At 40.9% G+C, this 15,853-nt stretch overlaps 1 protein-coding gene across 1 annotated transcript in view; it reads left to right on the plus strand.

Annotated features, from left to right (window-relative positions):
- FLT3 (fms related receptor tyrosine kinase 3) overlaps positions 1-15,558 on the plus strand; it is a 62,484-nt gene extending 46,926 nt beyond the window's left edge. Inside the window, exons 18-24 of the mRNA XM_019736600.3 lie at positions 223-305; positions 1,117-1,244; positions 4,604-4,726; positions 6,619-6,730; positions 7,099-7,198; positions 7,921-8,026; positions 14,986-15,558. Of these exons, the coding sequence (XP_019592159.2) occupies positions 223-305; positions 1,117-1,244; positions 4,604-4,726; positions 6,619-6,730; positions 7,099-7,198; positions 7,921-8,026; positions 14,986-15,108 (775 nt within the window). The 3' untranslated portion in view covers positions 15,109-15,558. The remainder of the gene's footprint in view (positions 1-222; positions 306-1,116; positions 1,245-4,603; positions 4,727-6,618; positions 6,731-7,098; positions 7,199-7,920; positions 8,027-14,985) is intronic.
- The last annotated feature ends 295 nt before the right edge of the window (positions 15,559-15,853 follow it).

A 15,853-nucleotide genomic window follows, 5' to 3' on the forward strand; every position in this document is an offset into this window, starting at 1 on the left:
AACTGTAAGATTTCGTACAGATGACGGGCCCTCTACTACCCTGGTATGACTCAATTACACAGATGTTTTTAATGCCACAGAAGAATGGACAAGTTGATGCTGTGCTTTTAATTTAAAAGCCCATTTATAACTGGAATTCATTTCTTTGACGAAGTGTATTTTTTTATATAAAATGTCTACTCAGAAGAACATAAATAACGGAAAAACAATTTTTTAAAATAGTATGCCGGGTTCAAGAGAAGTTCAAGTACAGCAAGACTTGGATCATACCTCAGGGTTGAATGGGAATTCATTTCAATCTGAAGGTAATATTTTATTCTAATTAGTAGCACTTTAAAATAGAAACAGATACAAAAGTTCTGTGTTCGCTGTTTTTTTTAAGTGTGTAAATACAAAAACATGTTTTTCTTTGCTACTGTCATCTATAGGCTTTATGAATGCAGATTTGCTTTAAAAGTAGTTAAAACCCAACAGTTTATATATTGTGAATCTTAAGTCAATGTTTAATAACTGAGGGCTATTTTATTTGGTCAGGTTATTCTTTCTAAAGTCATAAATTCATTAGAGCCAACCTGATAACTGGAAAAGATGGTGAATTCTGGAGTCAGTAGTGGTTGGGTTAACCTGTGGTTCCTTCACTTTCTGGCTGGATGCCTTCGGGTAAATTATTTAATCACCTGAATTACAATTTTCTCATTTGTAAAATGGGCCCATTAATACTTTCCTCATAGGACTATTGGATTAAGTGGAAGAACATTAACTGTACAATATGGTTCATAAAATGTGGTAGGTAGATATTAACTCTTTTCCCAATGTGATAAACTGCCTATTGCAAAAAAGTGTCTGAATCCCCTGACTGATCAGGACTCCATCTGTCACCAAAGCAGCTAGAGAATTATTTTATCCCTCTAACCAAAAAGAATCCTTAGGTGACTCTTCATACGCTGCCTGTTCTCAGCGTCAATAGCCCTCCTGCCACCAGGAAAATGGTGTGAGGGCTTCATTTGTACATCTTGGCACCTCACCTAACCTTGGCTTTAGTAACCTCCTCGTAGAGATTTAATAAGGCAACTTCTTAGAGTTTTGGCAAAAATGAGGACCACTTCTGTTTTCTAGATGAAATTGAATACGAAAACCGAAACAGGCTGGAGGAGGAAGAGGACTTGAATGTGCTTACGTTTGAAGACCTTCTTTGCTTTGCTTATCAAGTTGCCAAAGGAATGGAATTTCTGGAATTTAAGTCGGTAAGCTCCTTTTAAAGAACGAAACTAACAACAACAAAAGATAATTTAGAAAAAGAGAGGCGCTTTTTTTTTTTTTTGTCTTGTTGATTTTAACTTGTATCCCTTGAAGTCTATCATCTTTCCTGTCTATCGTTGGAGACGTTTAGAATGTTACCTGGCTCTGGGCTAGCTATACAGTATAAAGGCTCGGGAGCCCTTACTAGCTCGTGGTTGTCATTGCCCTCCCTGGAGGCCCAAAGTCCCCTGACACTTCCAGGCAGGAAGTCCTCAGGGATCCCTCCTCACCACCAGGTGTAGCGTGGCAGTCCTTCCTTAGACAGTTCAGGGGGTCAGGCCGTGCCCTGCATACGGGCATTTGGCCCAGGGGGTGAATGGACGCTCAGATACAGTGTTCCGTGCTTGCCAAGCAAGCCACCCTGGGCTGGGCGCCTTTGCTTAGTATCCTGCCGCTCATCCCAGATCCTTTACGGCTGTGATGAGAAGGCCTGGTGCCTGCCTCAAACTACGGCCTCTACCTCAGTTTTGCATTCTGTCCATACTTGCCTTTCAGCCCTGCTCTTCTCTGACATTTCAAATGTCTCCTGCCTACGAGTGCATTCAAGCCACTCCTCTGGCTATTTTCTGTCCTTATTTGCGTACCTTGCGTCACCTACTCTTTATTTCCCGAAATTTTTCTTCCTCTTTTTTCTTTGAGTCTTTGATTCTCTTCCTCCCTGTTTCCTCCGCTCCCCTCCCTTTGCCTCCTCTCTCCTCTTTCTCCCTGAATTTGGAATCACTTCAACTATGTTTTTTCCTTTAAAAAAATGACCATCTGTAGTATAACGTATGTGTCAATTATATCTCAATTTTTAAAAGATTAACATAAAAAAAATCATTAGCTTTGAAGAATAGAAAAAATCCCTTTCACAATAGCAACCAAACCTGTGAAAAACCTTGAAATAAACATAACAAGAAACATCTAAGATCCACGTGAAGAAACCTGTGACACTTTATTAAAGGGCAAAAAAGAAAAAAGAAAAAAAAAGGGCAAAAAAGAAGACCTGAATAAACAAGTCCTACTATGTTCATAGGAGAGAATCAGTGTTTAAGAGAAAAGTCAATTTTATCTAAATTAAGTTCAAGGATTTTTTTTTTCCTCATGGATATTAAAAGTGCCTATTACCGTCTTTGCTCTTCTTGTCTAAATTTGGGCATCCTTGCTTAATAGTTTAAAAAAAATTTTCCCACCCCTCATCTATGAGGCACATTCTTCTCTTCACTTGCTCCCTGCTTCTGGAGACCCCATGTCTCAAGTTTCTTTGTCTGTAGTTCCCCTGACCATCTACAGTAGTACTTTCATGGGTGTCTTTATAAACATTGTAGGGTTATCCACGTGGATCCTCCAGCCTGGTTTTCAGCCTATGGTTAAGTAAATACTCAAGCTGCTCACAACCGGAGGTCAAGGGGCACTGCCTAATAATAAGAATTTTTTTAAGAATATCCAGTTTCTTAGACCCTCTCCCCTTATTTTCCCTGTAGGCCTTCACCTCGGAATTATCAACATCATGTCCTGTTTGTTTTTGCTTCCTCTTCTCCGGTGCTTCTCTGTAGGCTCTGTGACTCTTTCACACATTAACTTGAATATTGACAAGAGCCGAGCCCCATGCTAGGCTCACTGCTAGGGGAGAATGAGACGAACAGACATGCAAATCAAAGACTAGACTGTAGCATGATAAGTATTGTGTTCCAATACGTTCTGGGAACCAAGGGAAGGATAGGCACATCAGACTGGGGATGGGGTGGGGGGTTGGTGCAGAAAAGTCTTTCTGCAGGAAAAGCAGCAGGGCACACAGGATAAGGGTCCGGCACACGGAATCAGGAGGAAGTTTGTTGAGAAAGGTCATGAGTTAAACATGTTGAATGTGAGGTTCATTAGGCAACAAAATAGGGCTGAATCCAGGAGATACCTGGCGATGTCCATCTGAATCTCAAGAGAACTGTTTGAGTTGGAGCTAGAGATTTGGGTGGTGGTAGTTCCATCTGTCAGTTTGGCCCAGGGGAGGATGTGGAATGAGAGAGGGTGCAGCCCTGGGGAATGAGAGCAAGCCCAGGTCCAGAGCTGCAGGTGGAAACGGAACCATCAGAGCAGTAGGGAAAAAATGGGCGAGAGAACTGCAGAGCCCACAGGAGGAAGGACCTGAAGCAGGAGGCGGGCCAAACAGTACAGATACCACCAAGAGGTCCAATCAAATCTCACCTGCAGTGGCTGTGCAGGTCACCAGGGGGCTTAGCCAGGGCAGCCGGCAGGCGGGGAGGTGGAAAGCAGGCTGGGTGCAGTGGGTGACATGTAAAGGGACTGCAAGGGACCTCACTCCCAGGAAACTGAGTAGGGAAAAAGGAGAGCTCAGGGATTTAAGTCTTTATGGTTTTTGCTTTTATTTTTCAAGTATTGAAGAAAGCCTTTTGACCTTTGCTACAGGTGCCCTGTTCCTTTTAAATCTTCCTTCTTAGAGTTAATTTTCTTACCAGACCACTCGGATTCATGTCATGTCATCTCTCAGTTCAGGGGCTCCTTCTCATTCTACTTTAGTCAACCTTATTTTTAGTCTTTTTTCCAAATATTTTCTTTGAGATCACTCCCTTTAATTGCCAAAGCTATTTTCCAGTCAGAATAGAGATTATTTTCTCCACCCCACAATAAGGGTGCTGGAAGGCGGCCTCCGAAAAATCCCTTTGGGAGCCCAGCACAGAGCCCTGTTTCGTTTTATGTATAGCCAGGTACGACACTGGCTCAGTTTGATCCCACCCCCCCCTTTTTTTTAAAGATTTTATTGAGGAAGGGGAACAGGACTTTATTGGGGAACAGAGTGTATTTTTCCAGCATTTTTTCCAAGTTGTTGTCCTTTCAATCTTAGTTGTGGAGGGCGCAGCTCAGCTCCAGGTCCAGTTGCTGTTGTTAGTTGTAGGGGGCACAGCCCACCATCCCTTGCGGGAGTGGAACCAGCAACCTTGTGGTTGAGAGCCCACTGGCCCATGTGGGAATCGAACCAGCAGCCTTCGGAGTTAGGAGCACGGTTTAACTGCCTGAGCCACCGGGCCGGTCCTGATCCCCTTTTTAGGAATCCATCCCGTTTGGCCTCTAGGAGCGTTCCATAAGCAGTAAAATGACTGTGATCATACTAGCTGAAAAATTGTCCCCTCTTCCCCCGTTCACTGAGTTGGTTACACTTCACGATGACTGCTCAAGGTCCAACAAAGATAAGACGAATTACACATTTCCGTCTTCTGAAACTCCTCCTGAACTTGAAGCTGGAAGAAAGCGTGCACGCTGTGATGACCCCACACCACAGTACCTAACACTCCAATCTCATTCCTTACAGTGTGTCCACAGAGACCTGGCAGCCAGGAACGTGCTCGTGACCCGTGGGAAAGTGGTGAAGATATGTGATTTTGGATTGGCTCGAGATATTATGAGCGATTCCAACTACGTTATCAGGGGCAACGTGAGATTGCTGTTTCTGACACATTTTACGCTGTTATTTTATGTTTTGTCATTGTGGGGATGCACATCTGCGGTGTGGGGATTAACATTCAAAAACGTCCTCACAGCGGTTTGCTTTCTTATGCAGCTTCCATCTGTATAAAAAGTTGAGCAAAATAGCATCATGTCTATCCTTGGGTTACTTAGAAGTCAGTTAGGGTCCTCTGAGTGCTATCCACACTTAAAAACAAATCTCATTATTTGCATTTATTTCAGTTCCTTTAACTATAAAGTGACGGTTGAGTTATATTTCCAATGATGGGATATGTAATAGTTACAATAAAGCATTTAAAAAGCACAACATAGAACTTAAACATGAAATATAAATTTCTAAAAGGCATAATATTTAAATTAAACATTAGTTAATGAATATTTGTCATCCATACTGTTCCAGAGGGAAACCTAAAACATGACTGGATCAACTTGTTAATAAAAAACTGAGGGCAGATGTGTTATTTACAAGCAAACTATTGGAAAGACTAGATGATAACACTGTGTAGTTGAAAGAGTATGGTTTTGAAGAATCGCAACCCCTGGATTCAAGCCTCTATTCTTCTTCGTTATGGCTGTTCATCTTTGGGATTTCACTCTGCTTTACCGTACCTAATTTTACCATACACAGCGCTCACACTAAGTGCTTTACATATATTAATTCAGTTAGTCCTAAAGTACCCATTTGTGGGTGAGGAAACTGCACAGAAAAGCAATTTGCCTGGGATTATACAGCCCATGGATTAGAATACAGATGGTCTGGGGCTTATACATTTGACCTCAGAGCGTTGTTGTGGAAATGAACCAGTAAAAGCAACATGAAAGCTCCTGTTCACTGTACGTGTCCAATAAGTGTTAAAAATCAAATTCAACTGTATCCCCTCTAGACTCAAATGATCACCTTAGCTGATATTAGATCTGTGCCTCACTCATTGTAGCTGAGGTAACAAATATGATGAACACAGTTCCATGGCCGTGCAGTTTATACCCTACTAGCTGGTAGTTTCTTATAAGAGAAAATGAATCCCATTTGGAGCCACAGTTATTTCCTTTAATTAAATCAAATTAGCCAGACGACCCTGCTTGATTCTATCAGTTCATTGGTTTGTGGAGGGTTTAAAGTAGGGTTTCTGTCTTGAGCTTTGATTTTGCTTGGCAGAATAAACGTGCACTGTGAAGAGCTCCCCGATCCATGAAAAAGAAACTACTATAAACTACCTCAGCCCCTGTGTCTTGATTCTAATCGGAGGCTGTACTCATTCAAAACCCCCTTTCATGCTACTGGAAATTATTAAAACCACAGAAGCTAGCCTGGTATCATTTCTGGAAGTGATGACATATGTTCCCCTCACCACGTTCTTGTGGAGAGCATTTTCATTACAGTTCTTCCAAGAAATGCTTTAACAAAATAATCCACTGATTCACTGGTATCCACTCACCTCTCGGCAACTGAATGGCTACTCCTTAATGGGAAATACCTACTGTTAGTAATGTGAAGCTTACTAATTGCAAGTATAAGTCTTTATTCGAGATGAGTCTTAAAGAAAAATTTTTTTAAGGCTACTAGTATGTTAGAATGTTAATTTGAGTGTTGTGAAGGGAATCCTTTGTTGATTTATAGCTGTTCAATTTGTTGTAGCTTCAAGGGGAGATTTCAAGGTGCACCCCTCATGCCGCCATGTTTCTGATGTCTTAGAACGTTAATTTGAAAGTGAAACACTGGTGCTTAAAGAATATGATTTTCTCAGCTAAGCATTAAGAGTGGCCTTAAGAAGATAAAATGCATCTTCTAGCTCACGAGAGACAAGAAGTAATGTTTGTCCGTGGAAACTTAGCATTGATCTCCTCTTGGATTTTACACAGGCCCGCCTGCCTGTGAAGTGGATGGCTCCTGAAAGCTTATTTGAAGGGATCTACACAATTAAGAGTGATGTCTGGTCATACGGAATATTACTCTGGGAGATATTCTCACTTGGTACGTTTTGCAGTTTGCTGGCTTCCCTGGGCACCGGGTTGCTGGACATTCTGTCTTTCTGTGTCCCTCCTCCACTCCTAAGTCAAAAAGTGGATTAAATGCCACCTCAGATGTGCCCAGAGCTCCTGAGTCTTACTTCTTTGACAACAGGTGACACTTGATGTTTTTTTGCTGATGTTTACAGTTCAGTATTCCTCACCAACCTATAACCTGTTTGACAGCAGGAATCATGAGTTTGCCCAGTTGCCACCCAGTGCACAGTGCAGTACCTGACTCCCAGGCACTCTCCCTGTGTGTTTGTTAATTGCGTGAATAAATAAACAAATGAAGAATGAATGAATGCTTATACTCCCTAATGTTTTTCTCAGGTGTCAATCCGTACCCTGGCATTCCGGTGGACACTAACTTCTATAAACTCATTCAGAGTGGATTTAAAATGGACCAGCCATTTTATGCTACAGAAGAAATGTAAGTTCACATCAGACCATAAAGTGGCTGAAATCAGAAATATACAGTCTGGGGGTGGCCGGTTAGCTCAGTTGGTCAGAGCGCAGTGCTCTTAACAACAAGGTTGCCGATTCGATCCCCACATGGGCAGCTGTGAGCTGCGCCCTCCACAACTACATTGAAACAACTACTTGACTTAGAGCTGATGGGTCCTGGAAAAACACACTTAAGATAAAAATAGAAGTTAAAACAAAACCAAAAGTAAAAACAAAAACAACAACAAGAAAGTCTATTTAAAAAAAATACGAAGTATACAGTCTGTCTAGTTACAAATGCATGACCAAAAAAAGTAAAACTCCTTAATGCAGAGTTCATATGACTATTTTAAGAAAAGAAACCTGCCTTTGTGTTTAGGGGGATTTCTGAACAAAACTGAACCTTTTCTGCCCTAAGGTACCCTCACTTCTGACTTTCAATTCCTTTGCTTGAGGGATCCGTGAGGGCAGTAAGACTCCATCTCTTGACTTCTGGTCTACATTGTATTTTTTAAAACACATTTCTGTCCATCATTGAATTTGTCCTTTCTGATATGAGTTCAAAATCTAGTCCAGCACTTGCCACAAAACAAACATACATAAATAACTAGCTCCGTGGCAATAAATGGTACTTCGTTAAGTGGCAAATGATCCCTTTGTCTCCATTCAGATGTCCTCATCTTGCTCTTCTTTCTGTTGCTTTTACAGATACTTTATAATGCAATCCTGCTGGGCTTTTGACTCAAGGAAACGGCCCTCCTTCCCTAACCTGACTTCATTTTTGGGATGTCAGTTGGCAGACGCAGAAGAAGCGGTAGGTAGCAGCACAGTACTTTATCTAGCATGACAAGAATGGATAGCAATGAGAAAACTCCATGATGATTTCCTAAGAACCAAAGGTACCTCATGGTCTCCCTCACCACGGTTTGTCGTGGTTGCCCTTTAAAGGTTATATGGGGAGATACACCTGAAACTGATATAATACTGTATGTCAACTGTAATTGAAAATTGAAAAAAGCTTTTAAAAACACATTGTGTAGTGTGAGATACACTTATCCATAAGTGATTTGAGGGAAGAGAAAAAAAAGCATTTCCTAAAGATTTCAGCCAATTGATTAAGAAATTAAATGCTGTTAAGTGTCCAGTGCAGAGGACTAAACAACTAAATAAAACTTAATCCCTGACCTCCAGAAGCCACGGACCTTTCCTAATTCAACACGAAGCTTTAGTATGGAATAATTGCACAGTTTGGTCATGTAATATAGTGGAGTGAAAGAGCATTGACCTGGAGCCACGAGAGTCTAATACCAGCTCTACCACTCTACCTCCCATAGCTGTGTGAATTACGGCAAGTCACTTTACTTCTCTGGGCCTTAGTTCTCTCACCTGTAGAATGGGTTACTAAGCTAGATGATCCTTGGACTTTGGGAACATGGAACTACTTTGCTGACGCTTCCCCTCATTAATACCACCTGGCACAGTGAAATGAGCCATCCACTAGATGAAGTGAACAACGGATGGGAACTTGAACTCCCAATAACTAGGTGCAAATCCTGGCCCCATCATTTGCTTCTTATACGGCCTGAGTAAGCCACTTAACATTTTGGGGGTCTGAATTGCCTTATTGGAAATATGGGATTAACAAAAATTACTTCATGGAGTGTTGTCACACAGCAGCCCGACAATGGAGTTGTAAGGAGCAATTAAGATGACATATGAAAAGACTTAGCACATAGTGGGCACTTAGTAGTTAATAAATGTTAGTTAAATATGAATCTGATTCTTTAAACGAATCGTCTGTCCTGTTTTGCAAAATTAGTAAGAGTCCATTTTCAATTCTGTAGTCTCTCTAGAGGCCTGTATAAATGGTGAGTGTGCTCTCCTCCTGTTACAATTTTTAAAAAATTGCATACGGAAACTAAGTTATTGTCTGGGAATTAGGTCAAAAAGATTGGGGGAGATGGAAGCAATGAATCGATGACCTGTAAACAGTTAATGACACGGTGAAATAAAGTGAAAGAGGAGGTATAGAGAGAAACGAGGGATGAGCTGTTGGAGTAAAGAAAAAGGGTTGAGTGATTTTTACTTGTTGGGGAGTTGGGTATGGATTCACAGAAGTGGTCTTTGAGCTACGCTCTGAAGAATTAGTATTTTGGCTGTTGGGGAATGATGGGTTAGTAGGTTGTTCCAGGCTGGATGAATAATATAAATCAAGGGTCAAAGTTGAGAAAATGGAATGGGAAATAAATGGCTGCGGCTACAGTGTAGGGTGCGTGGGGGAATACGGAGGAAACGAGACTGTGACAGTCGTGTAACCAGGCTAGAGGGCCCACTGTTGCTGATGAAGCCAGCCCTTGGCTTTGTGCAGGACCACCTCGGTCTTGGCCCGCGGTTCTCCTTTCATGTCCTCACACCCACAGGATGTCTAAATCCCCCTCCCTCTGTTCTGGGGGGCCTTTGAGGTATCAGGAATTGTCGAATGGCAGGCTCTCCATGGATGATGATTCAGCTGAGGGTAATCATGTTCAAGTACAGTTCTCTGACTTTTCCCCCTGATCCTCTGTGATGTATCAGAAATACTGGCAGGAAGTAGAAAATGGCGCCCCCTCTGGGGCTGGAGGATGAATACACCAAAAGGAGCCCATTACTCCTGGTTGGTGAAGTGGGCCCCAGTCTAGACGCCTGGGGAGCAGAGCACAGATGGGTTTCAGTACCCGCTTGGCAGAGCACCTTTGAGCAAGAAGTAATCTACACAACCATCCCAGGGGGCTCTGCCCATTATGAGCAAACCCTGTTCCTCCTCTGCCACTCCATCTTTCCTCTTCCCATCTCCTAAGCACAGTTATATCCAGTTTCTTGGATGGGAACACAGGCCTTGCCAGCATTCTTTCCTTGTACTCATGGGAATGGTTTCTGTAGAAGCTCTGTTTCTGCTTCATCATGGACCAGGGAAAGAAAATGTATCTCGGAGAATAAGTGAGAAGGGGAGGGAAACACATAAGTAGGTGAATACTTTTAGATAGAACCAACCCCAGTGGTATGGAGTTAGAGCAGGGAGATGGTTGCCTAACGTGCAAAGGCATTTTTTAGACAATGGTGAACCAGTGAAGATTTTAGAGTGGACAAACATGCTTCAATATTTGTCTTAAAGACCCAAGTTACTATATATAGTGACGGGTGTTAACAGCACTTATTGGGGTGATCATTTTGCAATATATACAAATATAGTATCATTGTGTTGTACACCTGAAACTAATATAATGTTATGTGTCCATTATTCCTCAATTTAAGAAAATAAAAGAGCCAGATCAAATATTCTCTCCTCTCCAAAGACTCTCCTAACTTCCCTAGTCAGATTTCAGGCTCCTTCTTCTGAATCCCCTACCCTTTATATATAACTATATGAGATGCAAATCACGTTGTGTGACCATTTTGCTGTATGGGTTTGTCTTTCTCATAACGAGACTTAATTTATGAGGGCAGGGATGGTGTGCTGCTCATCTTTACGTTACCTGATGGAGTCCCATAGTCAGGAGACAATCACTGGTCACTAAATGAATGAAAGTCAGCGTGAGAGCCAGTTAGAATGTACTATTCACTATTTGTCCACCCAGCTGCTAGCATGATGCTTAGCATATGGAAGGTGGAAGCAAATATTTCTGGAAGGAAGGAAAGGAAACATAAAAGTAAGTTTGGGAAAGCACAGGCAAAAGAGTGAAAGGAAGGACATCAGTCCAGAGGTGAGTTGGCAATAGGAGGCAGGCACAGACGAGGGCGTGAACCGAGGCAGTGGCCATGGGGCCTGAGCTCCTCTCGTATCGTCTCCCATATATACGTAGAAAGAAGTGAGGCCATAATTAACTGCCTTTGAAAAGCAAGAAGGAGATCTCTGTGAGCCAGAGACTGTGGAAAATGCCCTAGACAATTAGAAGGTAAGACTGGACAGAAGAGGGAAAACCTACAACAGAAGATGCTTTGAAAGAACAAGGAAAAGTGCTTTCATAAAAGGGTAGGAAAAGGTCCAGTAGGATTCTGCAGTGGGGGCGGCCACACCGCTAAATAAACATGAGAATAAAAAGGGTGTGAAAAGGGCCAGCCCGGTGGCTCAGGCGGTTAGAGCTCCATGCTCCTAACTCCAAAGGCTGCCAGTTCGATTCCCACATGGGCCAGTGGGCTCTCAACCACAAGGTTGCCAGTTCAATTCCTGGAGTCCCACAAGGGATGGTGGGCTTTGCCCCCCTGCAACTAAAATTGAACGCTGGCACCTTGAGCTGAGCTGCCGCTGAGCTCCCAGATGGCTCATGTCCTCTCAACCACAAGGTTGCCAGTTCGACTCCCTGTGCCCCCTGCACCTAGCAACGGCAACTGGACCTGGAGCTGAGCTGCACCCTCCACAACTAAGATTGAAAGGACAATAACTTGACTTGGAAAAAAGAAGTCCTGGAAGTACATACTGTTCCCCAATAAAGTCCTGTTCCCCTTCCCCAATAAAATCTTAAAAAAAAAAAAAAAAATTTCCCAAAAGACCAATAAAGGGAAGACCTTAACAAATAATCTGGAGTTTGAAATATCCATTCACATAACTATGGATCTTTGGACTAAAGACCACTTCAAATGTAAATGACATTCCAGTTCTTAAAAAAAAAAAAAGGTGTGAAAAATGTCAGGGTAAGCATTGGTAAAATAGAAATAGAATGTATAACCTCAGATTCAGCAGAGAGGGAAAAGAGGACCATAGAAAACATGATCAAGCCAACAAAATGGGGAAGAGAGAAACAAAGAGAAGTCATGGACGTATAAAACACAGAATGGCAAGAATTAGTAAACACACTTAAGAAAGAGAATTTCAAAATAAACAAAACTGTTATCATACAGGCTACATTCACTAACCTCAATGCAGTGAAATGAGAAATCACTGATAACACCCAAAAAAGCCCCAAGGTAATATATCAGAAGTTAAAAGTCTTTTGTTAAGAAGGAGGGAGAGGGGGAAGAAGAAAAAGAATTAAAAATGGACACTGCTTATTAAAACCTGGGGAAGTTGGCCGAATTTATATCTCTAAATTCATTTATTAGGAGGAGGGAGAAGAGGAAGAGAATGAACAAAGCGAAAAGAAGGAATTAATAGAGATAAAGGCAGAATTTTATAAACCAAGAACAACAAAAACAAAATTATAAGTGATGACCAGGAAAACCAAAAGTTGTTTTTGAACTGATAATAGTAATAATGTAATGTAATGCTGAAATTTTTTGAGTGTTGATCACATACTCTACTAAGATATTAGTAACTCATTTAATCCTCATAGCAATCTTATGAAGCAGGTTCTGTTACTACCTGTATCGTAGATTAGTCAATTGAGGTACAGAGAGGTTAAGTAATTTGCCCAAGGTAACACAGTATGTGTCAGGATTTGAATATTATATTATGTAAATATAATATTCAAAGCATATGAATAGTGTATATTAACAAAGTTTACAAATATGCCACTAAAGCATGCTAACTATGAAGAGTACAGTTAAGAAAAATGGGGAAGGACAAATAAGTAGCATTCAGAATGAAAAAAACATAACTGTGGATAGAAAAACCATTTTAAAAAGCCCGAGAAAATCTTATGTACCTCTTTATATTGATACACTTGAAAACCCAGGGTTTTAAATTTTTATAAGGAGAATGTAGTCATGTGTTAGTTGTGCAATGAAAAAAATTATTTTAAAAAATCACTTAAAGAGATGGAAAGGAAGACATTTTAAAAATTGATATATCAGAACCAGACCCACTAACTGATTGGCTGTGGGTGTAGAGAGAGCTTGAGGAGATAGTCCTGAAACTTCTAAACAGTGGGACTGGATGAATGGCAGTGTGTTAAGTGGAACTGTAAATATAGGAAGAAGAGAAGGTTTGGAGATCAAAGATAATGAATTCAGGTGTGGGGATGTTGGGTTTGAAGTGTTATTGGTATTTTTGTCACAGGCTTCATTAGATGGTTAGAAAGTCAGTGCCTGAGATACACATTTGGTTCAGCAGGGCCAACAGGTCATAACCAACTGCTAAGTCCACTTCACAAAAAAAGATGTATCGTTACAGTTCATCCTTAAGGGTACAAGCAAACTGTCATTATGCAGACCGGGTTTGAAAGGATATATACCGTGTTTCTCCGAAAATAAGACCTAGCTGGACAATCAGCTCTAATGCGTCTTTTGGAGCAAAATTTAATATAAGACCCAGTCTTATTTTACTACAGTATAAGACCGGGTCTTATATAATATAATAATATAATATAATATAATACCAGGTCTTATATTAATCTTTGCTCCAAAAGACACGTTAGAACTGATTGTCCAGTTAGGTCTTATTTTCGGGGAAACGCAGTATATATTTTTTTGTTTTTTTTCTAGAAAGAAAAATTCAGAGTACGGGATAGTTCAGTAAGTTAACACTATAACTGACTGTGAAAAACAAACAAACAAAAAAAACAAAAAGGAAAATAGCGAGGGGTGGGGGGAAAGGAGGATTCTGTTAAACTTAAAGAATGCACAACCTGGGACGATCGGATGGCTCAGTTGGTCAGAGCACAAGCTCTGAATGACAGGGTTGCTGGTTCGATTCCCACATGGGCCAGTGAGCTGTGCCCTCCACAACTAGATTGAAGGACAACTACTTGGAGCTGATGGGCCCTGGAGAAACACACTATTCCCCAATAAAATTTTTTAAAAATGCACAACCCCTACTTCACAAAGAGTTCTTATAAATAATAAGAAAAACTTGTCAGCCCAATACTGGAGTGCAAAGGAGAGTAGCAAACTATTCACAATGACATACAAACGGCTCCTGAATATAGCAAAAGATGCTCAACTTTGTTTATTGGGAAACATATGCAGGTAAGGAGATAAAACTGGAGAAAATAATCTTTCTGGACACAGTTGATAGGAGAAGACATAAGGAAACCACTCTTCAGGGCAGCACAAGTCAAATGTATCACAATTCAAATGTGCATCCCCTTTGATCATTTCCCTCACTTCCCCCAAAGACGGACAAGATCACGTGTACACTTTTTCACTTTGATCTAAGTGATTATATAACCAACCCATCAAAGGGTTAACTATGGTCCATCAGTACTGTAGAATCCTAGGCTGCCATTAAAAAGATGATATCTGTTCGTGTTATAGTGAAAATATGTAACATATGAACACTGTATTTGACACATGTGACGTGAATAATATGTTAGTAATTCAAAATAAGATTTTAAAACAGAATATACTGTGTTAGCCCAGTGGCACAGAATTGTGTGTGCATTGCAAGCGATCTGTCAGAATGGTGGGTACCTCTGATGGTTTTAGCTTTTTTCTACATAACTCTCTATATTGCTGCAATTGTCTGTATGAATGTGTATTTTATAACCAGACCAAAAAAATAGAGCTGTTTTTATTTTGGAAAAAATGTACAAGTCACTATGCTCCCAAGTGAAAACTCAAGAAGAACGAGCAGACCGCTTTTTGTGGCCTTTCTCTTTTGTGCACGGTTTTCCTATGTGGCGTGAGGATTTCTAGATGGAGATTTTATACCTAAGCGTAGACGCCATAATGGAATACAATGTTTAACTATGACTTGATTTTACAATTAATAAAAGGACCCAAATTGCTTTGTCAGTTAATATGTAGAATAGTCTCTAAGGCCTATGCATACGAAAAGTAAGTAATAATTTGCAACATGAGCACATGACATGTAAGTGTTAATCAGATGGTGATGAGTGTTCTGTGTCTTCCCATGTCCAGGTGTATCAGAACATGGATGGCCATGTTTCGGAGCGTCCTTCCGTCTACCAAAGCAGGAGACCTTACAGCAGACAGGTGGACGCAGGCCCACCCTCTCCACAGGCGCACGTGGAAGATTCCTAGAGAAACAACATCATCTTAAGGACTCATCCCTCCACCCCGCCTGCCTTCAACAGGTTATCGATCACCAAATAAGATTAACTTCATCACTAAAAGAAAGTATATTCTCAACTGCTGCTTTGCTGGACTTTTCTCTAGAAGCTCTCTGTATTTACTCTCGTTGTCAAAGGAACTTTTGTAGAATCGAATCAGCCTTTTTGCAAGGCAGGAAGAGCTGAAAAGTAACTTTACTGGAACATCTACCTACATCCAAAGGCCACTTCAGGCCAGCTTGAGTGAAAATTGTGTACCTGAAGTATAGTACATTCTTGTAAATAAATAAAAGAAAAGCATTTTGTTAAGGAGAAGCTGATATGATTTTTTAAATCTATGTTTTAAAATAATATGTAACTTTTTCAGCTACTTAGTGATATATTTTATGAATGGAAATAAAGTTTCTACAATAGAAATGTTCATTTTTGAATTGTTTACATGGTATATTTAGATCCAACTTAACTGGAGTTCATGAACCTCCTGAAATTGTGTGTGATATTTTGTTTGTGTGTGTGTATTTTTGTTTCCTACTGAGGAGGCCCATTCTTTCATAGAGTCTTAAAAGGATCCATGACTCCTGCCCCCAGACTAAGAGAAGAATACCTGGCGTTGGATGTCTGCTGTCCTCTCTGCAGCTCTCCTTTGAAGCAGTTCCTTTCGCCATCCTTTGAAGCTTAGCATCCTCCATCCCACAGGCTGATAAACTTGGACTTGT

Source organism: Rhinolophus sinicus, chromosome 16 (assembly GCF_057876585.1).
Source record: "Rhinolophus sinicus isolate RSI-liver-muscle chromosome 16, RSI-T2T, whole genome shotgun sequence".
NCBI lineage: Eukaryota > Metazoa > Chordata > Mammalia > Chiroptera > Rhinolophidae > Rhinolophus > Rhinolophus sinicus.